General features: G+C 47.0%; 1 protein-coding gene across 8 annotated transcripts; it reads left to right on the top strand.

The window, feature by feature from the left end:
- Nucleotides 1–954: 954 nt before the first annotated feature.
- Nucleotides 955–24,036, top strand: SLC25A42 (solute carrier family 25 member 42). Of its 8 annotated transcripts, XM_068920403.1 has the most exons (10): nucleotides 955–1,028; nucleotides 3,123–3,204; nucleotides 3,890–4,054; nucleotides 11,599–11,721; nucleotides 13,757–13,868; nucleotides 16,196–16,221; nucleotides 17,070–17,236; nucleotides 17,904–18,020; nucleotides 18,511–18,662; nucleotides 19,054–24,036. In XM_068920403.1, exons 4-10 carry the CDS (start codon nucleotides 11,638–11,640, stop codon nucleotides 19,377–19,379), a joined length of 984 nt encoding a protein of 327 aa, XP_068776504.1. In that variant the 5' UTR covers nucleotides 955–1,028; nucleotides 3,123–3,204; nucleotides 3,890–4,054; nucleotides 11,599–11,637; the 3' UTR covers nucleotides 19,380–24,036. The 8 variants fall into 8 exon arrangements, with proteins under 8 accessions (XP_068776504.1, XP_068776509.1, XP_068776503.1 ...); XM_068920408.1 differs by lacking the exon at nucleotides 17,904–18,020; XM_068920405.1 differs by lacking the exon at nucleotides 3,890–4,054 and having other exon boundaries at nucleotides 987–1,028.
- Nucleotides 24,037–24,950: the final 914 nt, after the last annotated feature.

The raw sequence follows: 24,950 nt of genomic DNA on the forward strand, positions 1-24,950 counted from the left end.
AATGTCTACATCATTCTGCTACAGAAAATAAATGCACCTTTCAGAAAGAGCAGATGGGAGGCTGTGGGTTCATGCTGGAGGACCTCTTCCAGGTCTCTGTCACCCAGCTGAGCAGGCACGGTAGACATAACTCAACCTGTAAACAGAATGAAGCTCACATGGCAGAGCAGGTATGAGGCTGGGTGATAACTTGGCTTCCTGGAAGCGCCAGGGGTTCAGTAAAAGGGTTTTTTTTCTCATCAGTGTTGGGTCTGAGGGCTCTGCTGAGTGAGTCTGGCTGAAGGTCCTTTCAGGTGCAGGGCCATGGAGAAGGGGAAACCTTTTCTTCCCCTGTTTTTCCTCCCGTCAAGATTTTTTCAGCATATCATCCAAGGCGCATGCCAAAGTGAAAGCGTTACTGTGCTCATATGTGAGCTCTGTTGCAACTGCCTTTGAGGAGCATTGGCAAAAAGCTCAGTTTCATAGCTAAGCGTCAGGGCCAGTTCTGATATTTTTTTTTTTTGCAGCGGTGCTATCGCAGGGCCCCGGGGCAAGGGACAGGCCTCGTGCCACCCAGCAAAGCCCTGCGGGGGTCACGGCTGCAGGCTGGGCAGGGCAGGCTGCCATGCAGGACACGTGCGCCAGGCGCTGCACGCTGCCGCAGGGGACAGCGGGTCCGGGCACGGCAAGCGGGGTGGGGTGGGGTGGGGTGGGGTGGGGGGGGAGGCAGCGCGGAGCAGGGGGCCTGCGCGCTTCCTGCGCGGGCTCTGCGCCCTCCAGCGCCGCGCGCCCCCCCCGCGCCGCCGCCGCCTTCCCACCGCGGCCCCTGGCCTCGCCCCGCCCCCTCCTGGCGCCGGTTGGCCGCCGCCGCCGCCCGTCTGCGGCCGCGCAGCCACTCCGCGCGCTCAACACCGCCTCCGCCCCTGGGCGCCGCCTCAGCGATTGGTCGAGCGGCGGCGCGGGCCCCGCCCCTCCGGGGGCGGGGGCGGGGGAGGCCTGGCGGCCGGGGGAGACGGCGGTTGAGGCGGCGCCGAGCGTGGAGGGAGCCGGTGAGTGCGACCGTCGCCGCCGCCCGGGGGGCGCTGACAGGGCTCCGGGCCGGGCTCCGGCCGGAGGGCGGGCGGCCGCGGGGGCGCCGCCGGCCGGGCCGGGCCGGGCCGGGCCGGGTCGCCTCGCCTCTCCCCCCTTCCCCCCCGCCCGCGGGCAGGCGGGCGGCGTGCGGGGCCGGCTGACATTGCCGCGGCCTCCCGCGGGGTCACCGCCGTTTTTCCCGATTCGCCCCTTTTTCTCCTCAATACTCGCGGCGGCGGCGGCGGCGCCATCCCGCCTCGGGCCGGTTTCCCCGCGCCGCCGCCGCCCTCGGTTGGGCGCTGCCGCGGCCCCGCGCCGGGGCGGGAAGGGGAGTGGGGTGGGGGTGGGGGGGCCGAACCGCGGGGCCTGCCCGCCCCCCCCCCCCGGCTTGCCCCCCTGCTCCTTCTGGGCAGCCCTACTGCCCCCCTGCCTGCCCCACTGACCGCTACCTGCCTTGCCCCCCCGCCTGCCTGTCCCAGGCAACCCCACTTCCCCCCCACCTGCCTGTCCTGGGCAACCTGCCTGCCCCACTGCCTGCCCCCCTGCTTCTTCTGGGCAGCCCTACTGCCCCCCTGCCTGCCCCACTGCCCCCCCCACCTGCCTGTCCCCACCTGCCTGTCCCCACTGCCCCCCCCACCTGCCTGTCCCCACCTGCCTGTCCCCACTGCCCCCCCCACCTGCCTGTCCCCACTGCCCCCCCCACCTGCCTGTCCCCACCTGCCTGTCCCCACTGCCCCCCACACCTGCCTGTCCTGCACAACCCCTGCCCCCCCCCCCCACCTGTCCCGGGCAGCCTGCCTGCCCCCCCTGCCCCCCCCTTGTCTGCCTATCCTGGGCAAGCTGCCTGTCCCGCTGCCTGCCCCACTGCCCCCTTTGTCTGCCTGTCCTGGGCAAGCTGCCTGCCCCACTGCCCCCCCCCTTGTCTGCCTGTCCTGGGCAACCTGCCTGCCCCACTGCCCCCCCCCCCCCTTGTCTGCCTGTCCTGGGCAACCTGCCTGCCCCACTGCCCCCCCCCCCCCCCTTGTCTGCCTGTCCTGGGCAACCTGCCTGCCCCACTGCCCCCGCCTTGTCTGCCTGTCCTGGGCAACCTGCCTGCCCCACTGCCCCCCCCCTTGTCTGCCTGTCCTGGGCAACCTGCCTGCCCCACTGCCCCCCTTGTCTGCCTGTCCTGGGCAAGCTGCCTGTCCCACTGCCTGCCCCACTGCCCCCCTTGTCTGCCTGTCCTGGGCAAGCTGCCTGTCCCACTGCCTGCCCCACTGCCCCCTTTGTCTGCCTGTCCTGGGCAACCTGCCTGCCCCACTGCCCCCCCCTTGTCTGCCTGTCCTGGGCAACCTGCCTGCCCCACTGCCCCCCCCCTTGTCTGCCTGTCCTGGGCAACCTGCCTGCCCCACTGCCCCCCCCCTTGTCTGCCTGTCCTGGGCAACCTGCCTGCCCCACTGCCCCCCCCTTGTCTGCCTGTCCTGGGCAAGCTGCCTGCCCCACTGCCTGCCCCACTGCCCCCCTTGTCTGCTTGTCCTGGGCAAGCTGCCTGCCCCGCTGCCTGTCCCAGGCAGCCTTCCCCACTGCCCCAGTGCCTCCCCCTTTGCCTGCCTGCCCTGCCTGCCCCACTGCCTGTCCCAGGCAGCCTGCCCGCCCTAGAGCCTCCTCCCTTGCCTGCCTGCCCTGAGCAACCTGCCCTGCCTGCCCTGCTCAACCTGCCTGCCCACCCCACTGCCTGCCCTGCCAGCCTGTTGCTGGGCTGCCTGCCCCATGGCTTGCCTGCCCCCCACCTCACCTGCCTGCCCTCTCCCTACCTGCCAGCCTGCTGCCTTGCCCGCCCACCCCACTCCTTGGGGTCAACGTGGTGTCAAGCACGCGGCCTCCTCTTCCATTCAAAGCCTTTTGAGCAGAGCCACGTTCTGGGGGCCGTGTGTCTCCAGATGTGTACTCAGATACATACTATGATTTCGTTTTATTTTAAGTTGATGTGAACCTGCAAATGACGTGAGCTTGCGTGCCTCTGCTGAGGGATAGATACACAAGGGCTTGGAAGATGTTAAATACTGATGTCTTAATGTCTCTTTCTATCTTAGTCCAGCGTAAGTGAAAAGTTACTGAGCAGGGGCAGCTTTCCTGGCTCTACCTTAAAATATGGAGAAAGAAGAAGTGTCTCAGGTTGGCTTTAAATTTGAAGACCAAAGATACATGGGAAATGTTAGAAGTGATCGTATAGCATTAATAAATGCTTTTCCCCTCTTCCTGCTGCATGCGAACGTGTAACTCACTGTGCCCAAAGTGTAGCGGTTATTTTGTTGACCTTAAAGCTGCTCTCCCATGAAGTCTGGAGGAGTTAAAGATGTGTTTCTGTTTGTTGACTCTCTTTTTCCTGTTGGCTGTTAATTTAGCTCACTGCGTAGCATGGGGTTTGGAGTCCACTGTCACTTGGACTTTTTTTGTTGCGTTCTTATGCTTCATGGTCACATTAACTTTAACAGCAAGGCTTTTTCTGGAGGTTAAATGCCCTTGAGGTTGTTTTTTTTTTTTTTGTGGTTTGATGAATTTAGAGTGTTTTGAAAACATTCTGTTTTTTAAATGGCCCTAGCTTGGGAGAAGGGTATGTTTGTAAAGGGATAGAAGAGATGTCCGTGGGTGTTGCAAAACAGCTGAGGGAAAAGAAACGATATAATAAGGGTGCCAGAGGGTTGGTATAATCACACTAACAACCTGTGAGTGAATATATGTAAAAATAATCTTATGACTGGGTGTCCAAAATATCAGGGCTGAATTCTGGGAAACTTTGAGCATCTTCACATCCCACTGGAGCTGTGGATACTTGACGCTTTTTCTCTTTCCCCCCCAGCAAATCAAAGTTAAGACCTCTGAACACTGGTCTTGGGGAGAGCTGCTCTGAAGGGGAGGACTTGGACCGTCCTTGGTGTTGGATTTCAGCGGGAACTCTCCAGCCCCAATGATTGCCTCAGGCAGAGGAAACTTTGCTTTACAGCTCTTTTGATAGCGCAGCAGTGTGAGTCAGAAGCTACAATAATCTCTTTTTGCTTGACCTGCAGCTGTAGTTAGTACATTGGCTTAGGCAGTCCCAACTGAAGATGGATGTTTCAGGCATGTTTGGTGCGTTGACCTTAATGTGAAGAGGTTAGAAGAAACGTAAGGTGAGCACCAATGCAGCCTTGAGCGTGGTGTCAGCTGTTGAAGCAGATGGGCTTGGTACAGGTCAGACAGGTTTGCTGTTAGAAAAAAAGCTCAGGAACTGGAAATATTTTTTTCTAGTAACTTTTCTGTTAATTGTAGTAAGATGCATTTAGGTTTGTGCCTTTCTTACAAGGTAAGAAACTGAAACTGCTGCAAATACTTAACATGTAGTGCTGTTTTCCATTTTCAAAGTGATACATAAATATTCTTGGTAGCTGCCTGGGGAAGGGCGATTATTTTTTCAGTTGTGTGGAAGGGTGAACTGAAATGCAAACAACTTACTTGAGGTCACCAAATAAATCAGTGTTGGAGTAGGGTTAGAATTCAGGAGCTCTTTGGTCTCTAGTCCTGCTTTTAATCTGCTAGTCCTTGCTGCTGTACACAGCAATTAATAATGAAGGTGTATCTGTGCCATGCATTAGTTCTGCTAGGCCTGAGTTACTGTAAGGGTTGTCTGCAATGCTCTGGCCTAGCAGAATTGATGCTTAACTTTTGCATTTAGCATTTGTGCAATATAGGATGCAGTGAGTACAACAGATGGGAGGTGACTAACTCACACTCTAGCATTCAAAATATTCCATATATGCAGTGTGGAAAAGCATGGCATTCTAAAATACTGTGGTTTTTATTTTGTTTTATTTTGTTTTAGGTTAGAGGTTGTAATCCATTACTATGTTGAAATAATTCTTGGCCAGGATTGTACAGGTATTGACTGGGAGTTGCTTGCATTCCAAATAATCTCGATTTGAGTTGAAAAATTCCCTCAGCACTGGGGTCCTTCTATCACTCGGTGACCTCCTGTATGCCTAGGGTGACGTTAAGGTGAATAGGCTTAAAATCTACTGATAGGAAAGCTTGTATTTGTGTGGGCCTACATGAGGTTTGTTGATTGAGAGGTTGCACATAACATTTTACTGAGTGTCACTTCCTTGTGTCCGTACCTCTGGGAGAAATAACTGTTGAGAGAAGGATTCAAACTGGGAAGGCACTTGCTTTTTTTTTTGCCTTCCCTTTTGGAGGGAGGTGATCGCAGGCTGACGAACAGAGCGGCTTCAGCAGAGGGACTCTGTAACTTTGTCTTTTTGCTTAGCTGTTCCACTCCCTCTCAGATAAAGCTGTCTGTCTTGCAGATAAGAACTGGTCTTCAGTTTTTGCCTGTTGGAAGCATTGTGGAGGTGCTCCCAGCAACACTCTTTTAGAAACTAAAGAATGAAGTGCTGTTTTTCTCTTGCCAAGATTTCCTCTGGTCTGGGGCTCATGCATTCCAAGCTTAGTTCCAAATGCGACTCTCCTGGGCTCCTCTGAATAATACTGCTGGCTTTGTTAGCAGGGCTTTTAGATATAACCATTTCTCAGTCTTTGGCAACTGGCTTAATTCAAGTCAGATAATCTAAAACCGTGCAAAGAATTTGTATCTTTATCCTCGGTTTTACTGGCAGACCTGAGTTGGTCTCTGGCTGAGTGAGGCAGGAGGAATGTTTATCTTGTGCTTTGAAGCTAAAAAAGCATATAGAAAATTAAACTCCTCCAGATAGCGTCATTTAGTGAATCTTTTAATTAAGCTGTCAATGATTCTTTACAATTAGGCCGACAGTTTCTGTGCAGACCTTTAGAAGGAAGTAGTGCTATGGACTATTCATAGCTAATGTTTTGGGATGAAATTTGTATGCATCTGAAAGATGAATGTGACTGAAGAGAGCTGAGTCTGCAGGGCATATCTGCTTTTTGTTTTTTAATAGCTTAATCAAACTGGAAGGCAAGGACAGACCTCAAGGGGCCATCTAGTTATGTAGCTCACCCCCCTGTTCTGAGTCTCTCAGCCCTTTTTTCTGTGATTTTTCTATGATGCTTTTGCTCCAAGGGTGAATTTAAGGCTGCAGTAATCTCAGCTCTTACCAAATCTCTTTCTCTGTCAGACTCAGTCGCTCGGTTTAACAATTGAAGGAAACGTAATTGAGCACTTTCCCTGGGCACCGTTTAACTTCAGCCTGCCTGGGAAAATGTGTGAAAATTTCTGTGGGAACTCTTTCAGTTTTTGTTTTTCCTAATTTAATTATATGCTTTCGTTAGTGCTGTTAACAGTGTATTTTTAAAAAGAACAAACAGGAACTAGATAGCTATTGAATAATGAAGGAAGCTGTCACATCTGAATGGAGCTATGCAAGTAATTTTACCTGTATGAAATTGAAATGGTGTCCCAAAGGTGAACTACGACTTCATCAAAGTTCATGCAACAGTAGTGTCTACGATCTCTTAAGTGTGATAGGTGCTGTACAGTCCACAATAAGCTGTGCTTTCCTTCTTGAGAATGTTGTAATCTGTGAAAATCCATGTAAGAGAGATTTAAATGTCTGTATATGAGAGGCAAAACAGAAATCTTGCCACTCAAACTAGAATTATTAGATCTTTAAAAGGATAAGCAAGCAAAAATCTAAATATACTGTCTTCATTCAGTAAGTCCCTCATCTTTAATTCATCTGCAGCTTTGATTTAATACAGCATCCGTCTATTGTTTTTGTATATCATTGTTTAGTCCGTGCTTTTTGTAGCTCTGTTTCTGGAATGGTTGTTGCGCTCTGTCCTGGTAAACTTGTGAAGGGCTCCAGGCTGAAAATCATGTGGATATGATTGCTATTGAAATACCATTTTACAATTCACATTTTAGTGGAAGGAAATTGCTGCCAGGGCTGCAGCAATCTTCCATCATCACCGAAGCTTCCTACTCACAACTCCCAATTATTGAATGAAAACAGTGCAAGCTGCTGCATACTCCTTGTCTTGTCTCCTCGGGAGCAGTTAAGCATCCTCATTTTGGTGATTATTAAAGAGAAGCAGGTAGCAGGGCTAAGTTTCTTCTGCCTATCTCACTAAAACAGTGCATTGCACATGGCATAAAGTCATAGCAGCTCTTGCCTGCTGAAGCTATGTGGTTTTGCCATTACCTGTCTGTCGTGGCTGTCCCACATCCAAGGCTCTGAACTACTTTATAATTGCTACCAGGGTTGTCCAAGGAGAAGGCAAATATTTCTTAGAAAATAGCTGCCATTGGCATTCAGATAGCTCATGGTGCTGACTGTTTGCTTTGCAGTATCTGTCCTGTCCTTGCTGGATAGATGATGTTCTTTCCAAAATCTTAGTGTTTTGTGACAGGTCTGAATTCCACTAGGGAATATCAGGCAAGCGTGTTTTTCAACAGTGACATGTTGCAAGTCAGTCTCCAGGCTGGATGCCCAGGCTGCTGCTGCTTTCTGACTACGTAGTAATGTGAAAACCGTCACGACTGGGTCCGCTTTTGTAGGTTAGGTGTTTTGCTGCTAACAGGTAGGTCAAGCTTTGCCAAGGCTGTTGGCAGCTTGGGAGCAGTTGTGATGTTTGAAGTGGTGGAGAGGACAGGCAGCGTGGGTTCCTCCCCTATCAGTTGCGAGTTTTGTGCAAATATAACCAGGAGGAAACCAGCTCTACTGCTTCCCTCTTGTGTGCCGTTCCTGGAAGTCGGAGCCTTGGTCTGCAATGGGAATGAACTTTGCTACCTGGCCAAATGCATTCAGGAGGGATTTCATGGAGGTTGTAGGTTTAATTGCAAAATCTGTTAAATAGGAAATGTATAATAATCTGCAAACCTTTACTTTAGCAGTGTGATTTTAGTTTTAAATACCATAACCAGATAATTTGGCTTTATCCCTTAGTTGTGATGTTGGTCTTTGGTTCTTTGACTGAGAAATTAATTGTATTAAGACTGTGTAATTTAAAATATGATCACATGGCCAGAATTGCTTCATGATTGGGTTCACAACTGGCTTGGAGAGCTAGTCTTCCCCCCACTGCCTTTGGGCAATGAACTAGTACCTGCCTACAAGACATTCTTTCTAGTAGGCTGGTTGCTTTTATCATCTGAATAACTTGATTCTGTCTGAGCTGTCCTTTTAATCAAAACCACCACCAAGAAAAGCAGAACCTCTAACTTGTCAGAGAGTCAATTTGACAGCTTGATTGAACTTGTTCAGGTATTCATTAAGCGCCGCTAGAGAGAGCTGGGAGAATGGACAGGAAAGACTAACAGCGCTCTAGTTTTTAATGCGCAGAGCATAGCCTGTGCACCCAGAGATACATGGGGAATGGAACTTGTTTTAGCCCACAGCTGTTTCTGCAATTACTAGAGCATGGGCAGGAAACCCAGGGCTCAAAGGACCATCACAAAAGAGAACACCGCAGCTAAGTTCATCAGAGTTAGTCTAAGATGCCACTGCCAGAAGGGAGGGCCTGAGCTGCCCTGTTTCGCAGTTTGGTAAATAAGCTTGAATCACAAGACTCTGAATTAGCGCGACAGAGATACAGGCAGGGTTTTTTAAAGAGTTGAAGCTGGTTGCTGGAATAACTGATTGCTTTGTACTTTCAATCAGCTACAAGGGATTTTGTTGTAAAAGCATAGTGTATGTTACTCATTGCTTAACTTTGAGCCCATCTGGACCAGAAGTTTTGCTTTCTGATTATATAGTCTCCTAGACTGAGAATGTTTTGCTCTACAGCTGTATGGCATATAGTCCCGAGGAGTCTGGATCCAGATGTATGGTAAGACTCAGGTAGCTACAATTTAAGTAACACAGAAATGCATTATAAAGAGTAAATCTAATTTGTAGCTGTCTATTTTGTTTTCCTGTTTACTATGGCTTCTTAAATGTAAGTAATGACTGTGTATGGGGCTGTCAAAATACAAGGATTTGAAAAAAATGTCAAGCTGCTCGAGGTTGGGTTTCTGTGGATGGCTTCATGAACAAATCGGATTGATGAATATGCAAAATAATGTTTGGTTTCTAATGGCCAGGCCTACAAATTCACACGGAAACTTCCAAGCAAAACTTTATTCTCTGTGGTTCCCATGTGCATCATTGGTCATAATGGCCAGAAGTCAATAATTTAGCTAAGTCAGGATTCAACACAGATCCAAAATAAAATATAGCTGTATTGCTTTGCAGAGAGCAAATGTGAATAAGAATACTAAATGCTACTTTTATGTTTAAGCCTCTGCAAGTTCAGGCCTGTGTTTATGTAGAGCACCCGGGCAGTTTTAATGTACAAAATTAAGCATACAGACAGGTGTTTGCAAGATCAGGGCCCTAAAATCAGGGCACTAAAAATAAAAGAACATCTCTGAATAGGATCAAAGAGAATATTGTTAAGTAAGTGGGTATCATCTTTATGCAGATGCATATTCTAAAATAAGTCTGGGCTTAATAACATGGTTTTAGTATTTAAAATTTCCGGACTAGTTTCATTATAGTCATCTTTTTCTCAATCATGTTTCAAAATCATATTTGAAAGCCAAGTTGTGTGTTGCATTCCTAAGCTCTTCAGCATGACTTCTATTTTTGTGATTTTATTTTCAGCAGAGATGAATCTGATATTGTGACCTACATTTCTTTAATTGAGATAGCTAGGGATAATATTTCCACCATTTCTTTTGTGCTTTTGCTTAAAGGTTTTTTTTTTTTTTTAATGATAAAATTTTCCGGTATGTGAGATGAGAAGGAAAGGAAGTGACTGAAGATAGTAATTAGAAATAATTAATAGACTGCGTTCCCCAGAACAATATAATGAAGTGCTCCGCTCCAGAGCGTTACGAATTGTCTTGAGTCTTGATCCTCGTGGGAATTTTAGTTTGCATGGTCCAATGTGACCAAGCTCCCATTATAGAACTTTTTAAGTACAAACAATGGTACTGTTTGCTGTTCAGGTCATGCTTTGGGCTCTCAGATGTTGTATTTCATTAAAATTTTGAGTTATTACCCTCTGAGCAACATCCTTTTCTCTTCAAAAACACCCTCAGGAGTTGTAAACACGTTGATATGTGTCTTCCCAGAGCTCTAGCAAGTGATGCCTGGCATTAAAGATACCCAGGCATGTTTGTCCTCCCTTGAAGTGAGCGCGTGGGTCATGCATAGCTTCATCATCGCAAATTGGTCATGCACGAATACAGACAAAGCTGATCTGTCTCTGGCTTTGCGTTAATATCTCTGCTGCAACCAAGAGGTTTTGAAAGTGAAGTCTGGCACTAATTTATGAGAGTGATGTGGAAAAAAAATAGGTCAGCAAGTATGAAAGGTGCTGACAAGCATGTAACATCTAGAGATTGTTAAGAAGAAATAGAAAAAGTCTTAAGAAGTCCTTTCCAAGTAAGCAAACTGTTGTGCCTCAGGTTTCCTAGGCATCAGATGGGGGCAGAGATGAAGCATCTTGCTTGAGGACATGCAGGAAGACTGTGGCAGACCTGGGGAGCAATTCAGGAATTCAGATTTACTAATATCACCTTCCTTGAAAGGAGGCTAATGAAATGGCAAACTTTGACTATTTGAGCTGTCTTGTTGCTTAGAAAACTGATTGTTATAATTATACCCCGTTTGTGAATAGGTTCAAAACAATCTACTTGCTTGGAGATGCTTCCTTTTTATACTTGCTCAAGTTTTTCAGACTTTCACACTTCCATTTTTTGGATATTAGAGGATGAAAAACTCAAATCATAAAAGCAGGAATATTAGAAAGTTAGGTGCCAAAATGGTAGCTTCTACTTAAGTGTTATCTCTGCGCTTATACTCTGTAGCTAAGGTTAGACTGACCTTTCCTTTCACAAGGCAAATGAGAGCATATATCACAGCAAGAAACATCTGTGCAAACAGCGCTGATTCACTAGCGACAAGCACATGTGCACTGCAACTGTGGAGAAATGAAGTTCTGTAGTCAATGATGTGCTGCTTTTAGTCAAATTGCAAGCATCATCGAAATAGCCTTTATGGCACGTGTGAGGCATTGGATCTATCTGTTTCCTAAAATAACCTGCAATTGCTTATGCCAAGCTTCCTGGAGGTACTGCTGGGACTATTTTTTCCATTTTCCATGCCTGGGTTTTAAATTTCTGCACGTCTTCTCCCATATCTAAACACTGAGCAGTCAGACTGAGTAGCAACTGGGATCCTCACTGTAAGTGATGGATGTTTAAATGTCATATCTGCAATGGAAGTCCGTGCTAGGGAGAGATGCAGTGGGCTGCTCTTTCAGCCTCCCTGCTAGGGCTAATACGACTTGCAGCTGAGTTCCTTGGGGGGTAGAAAAGGATGATGATCAGTGACACACATTTTAGATAGCACCGAAGCGCCCCTCCTTTTGCCTCCCGCCAAACTTGTACCCCAAAGGGACGACATGGCATTAGATTCTGGAAATGCTCTTCCACTGGGTGCTTGGAATAGGGGTTTTCCTATTGAAATGGCCTCTGGAGTAGGTGTTTCTTCCCTCCTGTTCAACTTTTTATGACCTGGATATTCACTACTTTTGACACTAACTCTTGCTTTACTCGTGTTTTCAATTTAGGAGCCGTGACTCTTCTGCCCGCTTGTAAGTGCAACTGGTATGGGTAATGGTGTGAGAGAAGGTCAAGTGGATTTCAAACAGCAGGATGTGGAGCCAATTATATCAACTCATCTTCCATCAGAGGTAAGAGCAGGAGGTGGCTGGGTATGTGCAGTGGGCTTGAGAGGAGAGCTGGGCGACTACTCCACGAAAGAAGCATCTCAACGGGATATGAGCTGTGGAGTCCCAGATGAGCTGCCGCGTATGTGCAAACCATGTACTGTGTGGCCGTTGCTTCCTCTGAGGCCTGCTGAGCAATTTGGGCTCTCTGGGAAGAGGCTGCACATAGCTCACACTTAACGGGCAGGCAGGGCTACGTTCCTTGTTCAAGGTTACATCTTGTAACGTCTTTACTGGCAGAGCTGGGAACAGAGCCACGAGTCTCGGTTTCCCTGCTCTCACTGCTGTTACAAGGCTCCTCTTAGAAACACTGAAAGAGAAAGCAACACTGAACCTTGCTCTGACTTAGGTCAGGGTTTCTGCTCAGCTGAAATGCTTCACTGGAGGTGTGGGGCCAAAACTCAGGCTGAAATTCAGACAGTGCTGCCTGAACCCTGGTGCATAGCAGCCCTTCATTTAGCACCAGAGACTGGAAGAGAAAATTGAACTGAACAGAGTTTTTCATAAACAAACTTAACTTTTTAGCTGTGAAACAGTGTGAGAAAAGAAAAATGTTAACTCACTTGTCTTCTCCTTGAAAACACAAAGCATATCAACAGTTAGCATTTTTAAGCCTTGTCTTGTCTTGACTTGTCTTTTGATTCATAACCTCCATGGTGTTAGATTTCAAGTTTTTTATTTGCTTTCTGCCTGTGTGTTACAAGAAGATAGCTGGTTTATAAATAAGAGCCGTGGCAGGAATGTCAATAACAAAAACACTTCCATTCCGTTTATCGTAGTGGGAAACCTGTCTTGTTGTATTCTTAGGATCTTGGGGACAACATAGAAATCAGGTTCGTGTGTTAACTAGAAGGGCAAGAAAGAAATTTACCTTCTGTACGTGGCTAAATCAATATGAGATAGTGAGCTAACTTTTAGAAATGTTAATAGGAAGGAAACAGTGCATGTAAGAGGTAGCTGACTTTGGAGTTTCATATCTTGGCAGACAAGTCTAATCTTTGTTCTTTGTGATCTGACCTGTAATCTACTGTGCTTGGAATTTGCCATTTTGGAGGGAATGTTGACATTTCCAAAATCCTGGCATTGATTTTTAGCTGTTTAAGTCTTTCACAAAGGAATTTTGTCAGAGAAACTGAGTATCTGAAAACAGCCATTTGCTGTTTCACATACGTTGAAGGGAAGCTAAAGCAAGATCCCTAAAGCATATTGTAGTTCCCTCAGAAGAGGGAGGAGACAACTCTAGCTGAGTGTTCAGAAGACTTTTTTTGGGTGTAGTCCAATTCTTCTGTGCATACACGTTGTTTCTTATCTTTGTTTGTATGCTCTGGTATGGGTTAATGTTTAGGTTTCATTTTAATGTGGGCTGTAATGTTGTTACTTTGTAATTTGTTTTTCAGTATTCATATACTAACAATCCCTCAAGGTGTTTTCAGATTCCGCTTGCAAGTATTTTTTTTGCACTTTTCTCTGCAGTGCTAGAAATCCCGTTTCGTAAATGGTTTAGATCACAAATAGTGATACTGGCATTTTCTTAGGTTGTTTAGGCTACTTTCTGCTGCTGTTGGTGTGAGTGTTGTAGAAAAGCCAGCTGAAACATAATTTTTCAGTAGAGCTGTGCCTTGGCACCATTTGATGGACAGAAGCAGAGCACAGGAAGAGCCAAAAGCACTTTAACTTATTGTGTTAGCAGATAGAGAACGTTTCTGTACAGGGCTGGGAAGGACAGAGAAGTTCTTGCAGAAGACATAACAAAACAGCTCAGAGTAATGCAGCACTGAGATACTGCACTGTACCCCAAGAAATGGGAGCAAGTGATCAGTTTGCTGTCTCATGGAGCTGTGTTTGCAGGCATGGCTTAGGTTGCAGGACAGCACGGATGCTCACATGTGGGTTTGGCTGACGCAAGTCCTTGGACTGGGATAAATGCTACAGGAAAGGTAAAATATTACAACTTTCAGTTAGGGCTGACTGTGTCACGCTGAACAATGCTTTGTTCCAGGGAACACAGGAGAAAAAGAAAGTACTCAATTCTCTGATGTCTGGTGCATTGGCCGGTGCTGTTGCTAAAACAGCAGTAGCTCCACTGGATAGGACGAAAATCATGTTTCAAGGTAAGTCCTGCTGGCTTTTGCGAAGTAGCCTTACTTTATTGTTAGCAGAGTCCAGACCAGCTTCTCTAATCTGTTCAGCCAGCCTGGTCTCCAGTGCTCTGCCCTCCTTCAACCTGCAGAGACCTGACATGGTGCAGGCAGAACAGTGATGTTGCCACAATGAATTGAATCTAAAAACCTACTGTTTGTTTCTTGGTAGGATTATTGCAGGTGTCAATCAGCTGTGTATTTGGCCCATGCTATGGAATCCAACTCCCATGGTAGTCAGCAAGAGCTTTGCTATTTCACTGTAATGCAGTTGCGTTTTTGGCTGCTTACAGGCAGATGATTGTGGCTCGTGAGCATTGGCTGGCCACATGCGTTCTCTGACATAAGGGAGCGTTTTGGAGTGCACAGCAAAAAGACACTGTGAAGGCTACACTTAAGGAGGTGAATGGTAACGCTTTGGATTTCTGTGTCTGTTCAGTTTGGAGAAATATGGCAAGGAGGGAAAAGCTGCACAATTTCCTTCCTCTGTAGAGGAGGAATATAAGGAGATGTGATGAAACTGGAAGGAGGGAATTGAGATTTTTGAGTTTCTGGGATGCCAGGATGTGCTTGCTCAAATATACACAGTCTTTTCTAGCAAGAGCTGAATTGTATTTGAGCTGAATTGCTTTGGTTTAGAATTGAAATTAATTATAAAAACTGCTGCAAGAGACAATGAAGCTGGCATACCTAGCTTTGTATTACAAAATCCTTTCTGGAAGCCATAAACTAAAAGTGTAGAACTGGAAAGGAAGTTCAGCTGATTTGAATAGAAAATCCTCATGCATTTAACGGGGTTTGGGATTTGGCCCCAGCCTGGGCTCAGTTCAGTTCTCTTGTTTCAGAGCAAGAACTGTCAATTGCATTAATTGTCCCAAAGGGAAGGGTGCAGGCTGTTAAAACAGTAGACATTTGGCGAGGCCACGATTTCAAATGTGGCTGACGTCCCAGATTAAATGAATTGGGTAGGTTTAATCTAATCCCTGGCTGAGATTTAATTTTAAGTTGACTTTCATGTGACGTGATTCTCATCCCCTGCATAACGGGGATAGCAGGGACACAGATCAGGGAGTTCAAGCTGTAGGGAGTTCGGGCCGGGGGTGGCTGCAGGCTGGGATTGCAGGCTGTGACCAGATGCTTGGGCAGCAGCGAGTACGTGCTGTGCTTTCTCACCCGAACAAACAGTGTAGTTCATTTAAGGTTGAAAATGTCAGGATCAGAGGAGAGATGGAAACTGCAGAATTGGGGTGAGTCAACAGCTGTCCATATAAATCACAGTTAATTTGTACAGGCCTACATTTTTAAAAAAATCCTGTTGGTTTGTCATGTCGAACTCACTGCAAAGTATATGATTAAAAATTGCCTGTTCTGATCAGCGTCTTGGTATCTAATGAGTTTCCTACTCTCTTGCTCTCCTAAAGGTTTTTACTCTAGGGTGGCTTCCCTGTTTGTGTAGAGGGACAGCTTCCCTGGGTCATGCGAGCAAGGAGGGTTGTTCTGTGAACTAGCGACTGAAGAGGTTTCCTGTGGGATGAAGGGAAAAGAGCTCTTTTCCATTGCACAGCTAGCTGCAATTGGTTATTGAGGTGGTGTTAGTTTAAAAAAAAAAAAAAAAGTTGAATTGCATAAAGGAGCAGCGTGGTGAAAACTGTATTTGCATGTGATTGTTTGATACACTTGAGAGGTTACAAGTCTCAAAGGAATTTGAAAGAAAGTGCAATAGACACTTAATTGGAACCATGTTTCATTAGTGTTGCCATTCGGGTTTTAGCCTGGGTTTCCTTCCTGTGATAGAAATGTTACAACACGCAGTTGCCCTTTGCCAAATAAATTTTGCTTCCAAATGCTGTGTGTGTTACATAGTTAAAGCGATGCTGTCAATTTGAATGGATGCAAGGAAAGAAATTGAGTGCTCCTTTGAGTTTTGTTAGGATGAAACCACCCTTGCGCGGAGCCTCCCTAAACAGTCCTGCTCTTTGCTGGATTCTGGCATTAGCCTGGAACCGGTGCATGGAAGCGCTCTACTAAAATAAGCTTTTTTTTAAGCGCTTCAGAGCAAGAAGCGTGACAGAGGCTGAAGCATTTTCATAGCAATAGATAGAGAGAAATGAACTTCTCATCTGCTAAAGAGAGTTTGGAAACTCCTACCTGTGGTAAAATCTTTGTTGTAAAGAAGCTCTATTTTTTTCTTGCGCTAATTCTTTTGCTTCTATTTTTATTCCTTAGATAAGAATGCTTGTATGGTTTCTTTGATCCATCTAAATGTATTGCAAGACTTAACGCTCGCTTTTTCTTTTTAGTGTCTTCAAAAAGATTTTCTGCCAAGGTGAGGTGATGTGTCTGTCTCCTATTGACCTAACATGTTTGATTAATGGTAGTAATAGTACTAAAAGCATCCTCTGTTTGTATTGAACTTTCTCGCTTGAGTGTTACTAGTGGCACTCAGAGTGAAAGAGCATAGAGGGAAAGACTGGAAGAAGTACTGTTTTTAGCGCTCCTTAGGACAGTGCTCTTTCTTTTCCACATGTTTGTTGAGCACCTAGCATAGAGGAGCCTCGATCCTCATTCATGCTCCAGGTTCCACCTGTGACATGGACAGTAAATGTTGTGGCATCACTCTGGGCTGTTTTGCTCAGCCTTCTTCCCTAGTGGTTGCTTGCTTTCCCCCAACCACCATTAGAGCTGTTGCAGAGTTTATAGGGAATCTGAGTTTGGGAGCTGATCGCTAGCGTGGCTTGCTGAATGTGTTGTTGCGTGTGCATTGTGGATGCTCCATGTGTGCTGTGCTAATGTGTGTAATCCAAATGTTTCTGTCTTATACTAAGAAGATTAATTTGGGTTGAGAAGTGGTTTGTGCAAATATCAGTCCAGCTCTGTGCCTTACCCTCAGAAAGAAAATGAAGATACTGTCTTGAATGTAAAGCTCCATCTTCCTGACTCTGGTTCTTTTTTGCTCTAATGTATCTGATTCAGTCTCCCCAAAGAAGTCATTTTAGTTGTCTTATTCTGGAGCCAGGGGTGTGAGCATAAGCATCTGATATCAGCTTGCTGTAGGTAGGGTGGGAAGGAGTGGGAGAGGTTAAGCTACTGGGTCACCTTCCCCCTCCCCCCCCCATTGTTTTTTCTCCCTCTTATCATGATCTCCCTGTCTGACCTTTGATCCTTTGCCTGCAGGAAGCCTACAGGCTGATTTATCGCACCTACCTCAATGAAGGCTTCTGGAGTCTCTGGCGAGGGAACTCGGCCACCATGGTCCGTGTGATCCCTTATGCTGCCATTCAGTTCTGTGCACACGAAGAGTACAAGCAGCTCCTGGGGAGTTACTACGGCTTCCAGGGAAAGTAAGATGCAGCATGGCTTTGGTCCTCGTGATAGCAGAGGAGGATGGAACAGTTTGTGGGACTCTAGACTGCAGGGAAGGAGCACGTTTCTTTGCATTGTGTAGGCTTTCTGCTGAGTTGAAAGCTCTGTTGGCACAGAGCTGTGCGGGCCCCTCTTGTGGTGGTTTTCCAGAACAAGGTGTGTGAGGGGCTGAGCAATGGGCTGAGCTTCCAGTCTTGGACGGGGGAAATCTTTATGAGAAGACCTTATCTTCTGGAGGCGTGAGCAAGAAGTGGCCTAGACAGTGAGTTAGCACTTCCCTGTGCTGAGAGTGGGCAGGCAAAACAAAGCTTTCCTTTGCAAGAGGAGCAACAAGATCCAACCTTGCACTGATATCTGAGCCTTTATCCTCTGTGCCTGTGGCCTGAGCCTCTTGCTCTTGGGCATGTAGTATCTGAGACACCCCAGTCAGGCTAGCTGTCCTCCACAGAGATTTTTCTCGAAGCCTCTGACTTGAATAGTTGTGGCAAACCACAACTGTTTCTCCCACCCCCCCGCCCCCCAACTCTCTTCAGTGCACAGGCAGGGAAGGGATTCAGTAGCTGACAGAGTAGAGCCATGCTCAGAAGCATGTAGTATTTCCATCTCCAGGTGATCTGTTTGGTCTCTTCTCTCACCTTACTTTAGAGCGCTGACACCCTTTCCTCGATTCATTGCTGGCTCTCTGGCAGGCACAACGGCTGCCATGTTAACCTACCCCTTGGATATGGTCCGAGCTCGAATGGCTGTCACGCCGAAGGAGATGTAAGTGCCTAATGAAAGCAAGTACAAGCACCACGAACAAATGCAGAGCTTTCTTTTAAGGTCAGATGACTTTATTGCCATTTTCTGGGTCACTTCTTGCTCGGAGCCTTTGGTGTAATAAACGTCTTACAGCTTGGGTCTGAGCACTGATTAAATGACCAGAGCCCTGGTTAGTCCAGGGACTGGCAGGAGATCGATACTGAAAGACCTCACTATTAAAACTTCTGTGTTCGCTTGCTAGGAGGCCAGCTGGCACAGTACCTCCGGAAGAGCTCTAACAGACAGGATAGCATGTTGTGAAAGGGCTGTAGGAGAGCTGATGACTGGCTTCTCCATTTGCAGACAGGCTTCTTAAATCCCTTCTGAGCTGTTTGATGTGCTCAGAGACAAATTAAATAATTGCTGATCTTCCAGAGTCCTGTTCAAAGTGTTACCAGTGTGTGCAGTCACTAAACGGTACAGGTTTTGTTTTCCTCTGTCCTGGTGCTAGGTACAGCAATATCGTTCATGTCTTCATCCGAATATCCCGAGAGGAGGGATTGAAGACATTATACAGAGGATTCACGCCAACCATCCTTGGAGTGATTCCGTATGCTGGGCTTAGTTTCTTCACCTATGAGACACTGAAGAAACTACATGCAGGTAAAGGCAACTTTGTTTTCTTTGCTTTCGAGTGACGTGGCGTAGGCTTTTGGTCAATCTGAGATGCTTGGGGCTCTGTGGTACAAGACCTTTTCCTGGCCTTAAAGCCAGTTGCTAAGTACAGTGCTTGTGGAAGATGCTTTGGGCCTCCCTCTCTCCAGTTCCAGACTTTGAAGAAGGTAAGCTGCAGAAAAGCAGCGTCTTTGTCTTGCAGGGGAACACCTTGGTGTGGAAGGACTTCTTTACACGCTTGCTCAGCCAACAACCGAGTTGGGAACAGAATCTCAGGAGTTCTGACACTCAGTCCTCTCTTTGGCTCTCAGCCCACTTGACCTTAATCATGTGTTTATTACGAGAAGCTTTCTCTACTCTGCCACTTTCTCTTTCCCAGATCACAGTGGGAAATCTCAGCCATCCCCTCCAGAGCGGCTTTTGTTTGGTGCCTGCGCAGGCTTGATCGGCCAGTCGGCTTCCTACCCCCTGGACGTGGTTCGCCGACGAATGCAGACGGCAGGCGTTATGGGACACACGTATAGCTCCATCCTTCTCACCATGCAGGAGATTATAAGAGAAGAGGGACTAATCCGTGGCTTGTACAAAGGACTCAGCATGAACTGGGTCAAAGGGCCGATTGCAGTGGGAATAAGCTTTACAACCTTTGACCTGATGCAGATCCTTCTCCGTAAATTACAGCACAGCACTAACATTGAAAGGTAGCTTAATCCCCACAGCCCTTGCTGGGGAGAAGTACAACATACATGTAGAAAGAGCAATGCTAGCGTTCCCTCGCTTGGTTCATGCTCTCCTGCAGCTGAGAACTTACCTTTCTTGGATTTTTTTTTTCTTTTGTTGTTGTTGGATTTTTCCTTTTTAACAAGCCTCTGAGTTGTTTGGAAACCTCAACCTGAAACTAACCCTTTCCTAACTGAAATTCTTCTCACAGTTCTGCAGAACTGTGTCCTCTAGAGTGGCTGCCTCATCCTTCTGTTTTGCTGTTTGATACCAGGAGTGGAGCCTCTCGAACAAACACATGCTGCTTCTGGCTCCTCACCTGGTTTCTGTGGGCAGATGGAGTGGTAGATGATGAAGGAGAAGACTCGGTGCTGTTCAAATGGGCCCCTGAATCTGGAAAGTGACTGCTGCTCTCGGTAGGCAGTTCTTAGTTACTGCACATGTGTTAGCTGGAGGCAGTCTGCCAAGTGCAATATTCCAGTTAATCTGCACAGGGAATTCCGCATTCCTCTGACCTGTAAGCATTGATCTCCTTAAAACAGGACGCAGCAGGATTTAACAGCTCCAGGTCACTTCTTTTACTCTGAAAGCTGATTGTGAGCTCTGGCTGGAAATGCTGCCCTTTTTCAAATGTTCTTTTTATTTCTGGGTTGAATTGCATAAAATATCCCTTGTGTCCAGTGTCCCTCTGAGATGACCAAAGACTACAGACAGCAGGAGAGGAAAGTTCTGAGCAGTTTTGTAGATCAAATTCTCATGTCTGTTGTCAGTGTTGATGAGGGACTGTGCCTGGGTTCACAAACTGGATTGAATCAAACTGCAGTAGTGCTTTTGGGCCATCTGAACCCTCCGTTGTTGTCATGGTCTTAAAGGCAGCATTTTCTGAGGGATTTGGCAGTTTGTAATGATGGTGCCCTAGACTAGAAGAGGAGGTGTTATATACTTCAATTTTAAGCAATTATTTCCTTCAGTATTATTGTTGCTGCTTTATCTGCAACTCAAGAATGAACAACTCAAAGATGCACGTGTGATGCAGACTTATCTATTTTGAAAGGCTATTCATGTCTGATGAACGCAGCGTAGTAGTTGACTAAAGCTGCTGCCCGTGCTTCCGAACAACGTTGTTGTCTTTTGGGTCCTGCTGTGTAGGTCGTATCACCTCTGTATATTAGTCCACACCTAAGCCCACTTGCTTTTATTCTTAGAGTTCTTCTGGACCAACAGTGTCCTCAGGAGAATGGGCTCTTCTGAACTAATATGTAGTGCCAATCATCTCCAGTTACAATTTGCAAATGAATGGTAGCCTTTCAGTGTTTCTCTTTTAAGTCAATAATCTTTAGGGAAATGAAGATTTGAGGGGGGTTTTGTTTTATGTTTCCATTCCTATATTAAATTTGGAGGACAAGAGAGGTCAAAACAAACTGTAGACTTCTCTAAGGATCAGATTCCACAAGCCAAGGTTAAAATCCCTTTCCAGCTGATAGAATCTATATAGAAGGGAAATGACATATAAAAGAAAAATAAGGTAGGATTTAAAAGCTATCCTTCTCTGGTGTATATACTTTAGCCGTTGTAGTTTGAGCCTTGTATCATGACTTTATTAATGGGAATGAAGGTAATTGCACAATTGGTAGAAATAGCTTTCTCCTTTCTTTTGTCTTTGCACTTGTTCTCTGGAGCATAACTTGCTTCTAATGCCAAATATTTCCCTAGGAATTAAGCACCTACATTTCCATTTTGCAGACACGGTAGAGAGCCAGCGTACTGAAGTATTAGCATGCATGTTGTTCCCAGAACACATGGGATCAATCATACTTTAATGGTTGTGGATGGGCAGGTATTAACCTCAGTAATTTCTGCCTCTAAGCCCACAAATGATTATTTCCGTTGTGAAACTTGACTGCAATCACTGATTTACCTTGTAGTTAAAGAAACGTTAGGTGTTGTCTTTTATAGGTCTGTATAGATGATAGCCACAAATTCTGTAAACTTTGTGCTCCCATTGCTAATGGAAGATTATCAGCTGTTCTTTTCATATGGGTGAATTTTTTAGTCCTTTGCAAGAGCTCTGATTTTTGTTTCTTTTCTCCAATGGAGAAGCCAATTACTTCTGCTCTTGTCTTTGTGACGTTTGGCCCAGTGAGGAGATATTAAGACAGTTGCGTCTTACCACGAAAGTGAGGTACAAACCAACAGCTGGGAGTGTCAGCAGTTGACTCTGTGTGTACGTGTGCGTATGTGTGTCCGACTGTGTGCAATCCATGCCAAGTTCTCTCTCAGCTTGGAGGCTGCCGGTGTGAAGAGCAGTCCTTTCCGAGTAGCTGGTGGGTACAATGTGAACCTGAGAGGAAGCTGAACTGTGGCAACTGAGGTAGAGGGGCTCTTTTGCTCTGCCACGTGGTAGGTCAGCTCAGAGGCAGGTGCAACAGACCTTGTCTTACGTCGAGCATCACTGAACCCCTGTGGCAACAGAGGTGGCTTAATTCCTCCTAGGTCCTGACTGAGAAAGGTTTTACACTGGATGACTAGCCTCCCGTTTGGAACTGAACGGGAGGGCAGATCTGCACAGAGTACCTTCGGCTGTGTCAGGAGTGCAGCTAATGTATTATAATGAACACGAAGCCTGCGGAGGATGCAGCTTCTGCTGGGTGACCCTGGGGAGAGCCTTCTGGCATCACCCGCTTTGCAGTCAGAGCGTGGTGGAGGCTGAGAAAGGAGACTTGAAGTATGGCAGGCTTGGAAGCGTTTGCCCCAGAGAAGTTGTACCTTAATTAGCAGCTGCACCTGATTTTACTTCAGTGGAATTCTAGCCAAACATGTTTTTCCAGACTTTGCAGGCTAAGTGCTTGTTCAGAGACAGATCTGAATTCAGTCTGCAAGGATTTTGGTGCTCTTGTTTCTTGGGCAAAAGTTTAGAGTAACTGTGTGTCTTTGTTTTGGGGTGTTTCAAATAGCTCTTTTTTTTTTCCCCTTTGATTTGAATGTGGGAGAGGAGAAACAGAGTGTTCTCTTCCCTTCTCTTAATCCTTGCATGAATTGAGATGTGTTCCACATCTCCCTGCTGCCTGGAACAAGTGCCCAAGGAGTTTTGGGCACGCTGATTGGAAAGGGAGGGTGCCTGTGTGCTGGCCAAGAAGGTCAATGGCCTTTAGCTACAAGAAAGAAGGCAAGTCTAGCAGGAATCTTCTCTAGTTCTTTTTTTTCTTTAGAATTTTTTTTACTTTCCTAAATTCCCCAGTTTTTCATTTTACTATTCTGAAATTTCTTGCTTTTATTTTGAAGTCATGCGTCTCGTTGTTCTTTAATGCATTAGCAGCCAAACATTAACTTGTGCTTCTTTCTTGTCTACTCTCCCTCCCTCTCTGCTTCTGCACCTTTAGTCCCGCACTAGCACTTCAAGAAAATCAGGTCCAATGAAATGCATCCAAAATGACAAAAGGGCAGCTTTGATAGCTGTTCTTGAAACAGCCTGCCTAGGCTTCTTACTCAAGGGTGATGATGTTTGTGTTTGGGGGCAAGAAGTTAAAGGCATTAGATGCTGGAACAAAAGGTTTTTTGAAAGGTTCTTGAATGACTTATCCAGTCTAGCACCTTCCCTTTTCTGCATGTTGTGAGATGCTGCTGCTGCTTGTGATCTTCTCTCAGTACCTCCATGCAATGCCCACTGTGCTCTGTGAAAGTGGTACTTACTGGGTGGATAACTCTGGGGGAGCTGGTCCTTCAGGATGACACTGAGAGTACTTAAGGAACGGGAGAAGTGGGACCCGAGCTGGCTTCTCGCAACCCCCTTTGCCCTGCATGCCCTATGCTACCTCTGCCTGTTCTCCAGGAATACAGGGCCACTGAGGAGCAGGCTGGTTGGTGTTGGCAGGACCACGGTGGAAAGATCAATTGAGGAGTTGCAAGCTTCCAAGACGTAAAGTCACTGAAAGCCACGGGATGGGTAGTGTAGTGTAGGTTGGAATATCCCTTGGTACTCCATGGTAGCTCTTCAAAAGCAGAGCTTCATAGTTTCTGTGGAAAAATGATGGTACTTCTGTGAACTTCTCCTTATAGCCTTTGGCCTAGAAGGACTTGGGCGCCACCATCTTCACCCCGTGGTGTCTTTAAAACAAATGCAGGTGAGGTGTAAAAGGAAACTTTCAGCAGAAGCACTGTGGCAACCCTGAGCATGTCTGCTGGGGCCAGTCGGGGGTGGGCAGTAGGAGAGGAAAGCGGTGTGGTTGCTTCCCCTGACGTTTCTGCGACATCTGGCTGGGTACTTTGACTCTGCAGAGAGCTAAGGTGGACTGTACGGACCCAGAAAAGGAGGTGGCCTTCCTACAAAACAGCCTTTTCATTGTCAGGGCTGATTCCTGCCGCAACCCCTGTTTCTGCCTTCGATGCCGTGTGATGCAGGGATTCCCAGCACTGTTCACTGCCTGTGTGGTCTATGCATATGTTAGCACAAACACTGTTAAATGCCTTTTGTCAAGATGTGTCCTCACCATCAATGTGTGTGTGTATGTGTGTCAATTTTGACTGCTTTTCTTGGATCTGGAGTTCTATTTTATTGCAGTGAAGACACTTTGTTATATAATGTTTATATATTTTAAGATTTGTGCCAAGAGAGGATGTATATTTAATAAAAAATTTAATTGACTTTGCAGGCTCTCTCTGAGGGTATCTCCTATTATACTTTGCTCATAAGAGAGAGGGCCTGGCACACCTAGGTGGATTTATCCGGGGATTAAAGCTGCTGCATTTCTCCCTTTGGCAGCAAGCAAGGGACCAGGATTTCATCTGCACTGCCAGGCTTTGCCAAGCTTGCCCTCAGGAGCACTGAGCCGTGCAGGTCCCTTGTGCGCAGAGCTCTCTCCGCAGTGCCCTGGGTCACACGTGGCTTCATGTGGAAGTAGGGGGAAGCCTGAGTGACGGGAAGGAGCTCTGCAGCTGGTTCAAAGCCCACAGTTGCCCCCGGGAAGGCCGGCGCTGTCCCCATCCCCAGTGCCGCAGTGCAGGACGGGGACGGGCGGCAATGGCAGCAGGTGGCACTGTCGGCTCAGGCACGGCCCGGCGGCTCCCCCGAAGTTGGGGGTCCTGGCTACGTTTCAGCCCTGCTCAGCCCTTGGGGCTTTCAGTGCTTTCAGCTGCGTTTCAGGTCTAGTGTGGATGCAAGACTGCAATGCTTTGCCATTTTATGCTTCTTGCAGGATAGGAAGGTGTCAGCAGTGAGGGCAGATACAGCCCTTCCAGTAACCTCCCTGCTGCCACTCTTGGTGCTCCCTGCAAAGCAGCACCGAGCTGAGGTCCTGGCTTCATCCCCAGGCAAGCTGAGGCACCAAGGCTGAGACTTGCAGAGCTGGAGAACATCCCTCTTGCACTGTGTGGTGCCTGTCCTCCTTCCCTGGACCAGCTGCCTCCAAATCCTGCCAGCTGCGGCTGACACATCTACCTTTGGCTTTTGAGCTTCCCTGCGCAGGGTGGAGTTTGGGGTATGTTCATCCAGCTGGGTTGGTCTGGGCTCCACAGCATGGCCTGAGGCAGGCAGGAGAGACAGGACGGGGATCTCATTTG

The sequence above is a fragment of the Struthio camelus genome, chromosome 26 (genome assembly GCF_040807025.1).
Source record: "Struthio camelus isolate bStrCam1 chromosome 26, bStrCam1.hap1, whole genome shotgun sequence".
NCBI classification, from domain to species: Eukaryota; Metazoa; Chordata; class Aves; order Struthioniformes; family Struthionidae; genus Struthio; species Struthio camelus.

What these genes read in the sequence shown, in the direction of transcription:
- SLC25A42 (XM_068920403.1), top strand. Translation starts at nt 11,638, where the DNA reads ATGGGTAATGGTGTGAGAGAAGGTCAAGTGGATTTCAAACAGCAGGAT. An exon ending in GACGAAAATCATGTTTCAAG is followed by an intron (nt 13,869 to 16,195) that starts GTAAGTCCTGCT and finishes TTTTCTTTTTAG; the next exon opens with TGTCTTCAAAAAGATTTTCT. An exon ending in GCTGTCACGCCGAAGGAGAT is followed by an intron (nt 18,021 to 18,510) that starts GTAAGTGCCTAA and finishes TCCTGGTGCTAG; the next exon opens with GTACAGCAATATCGTTCATG.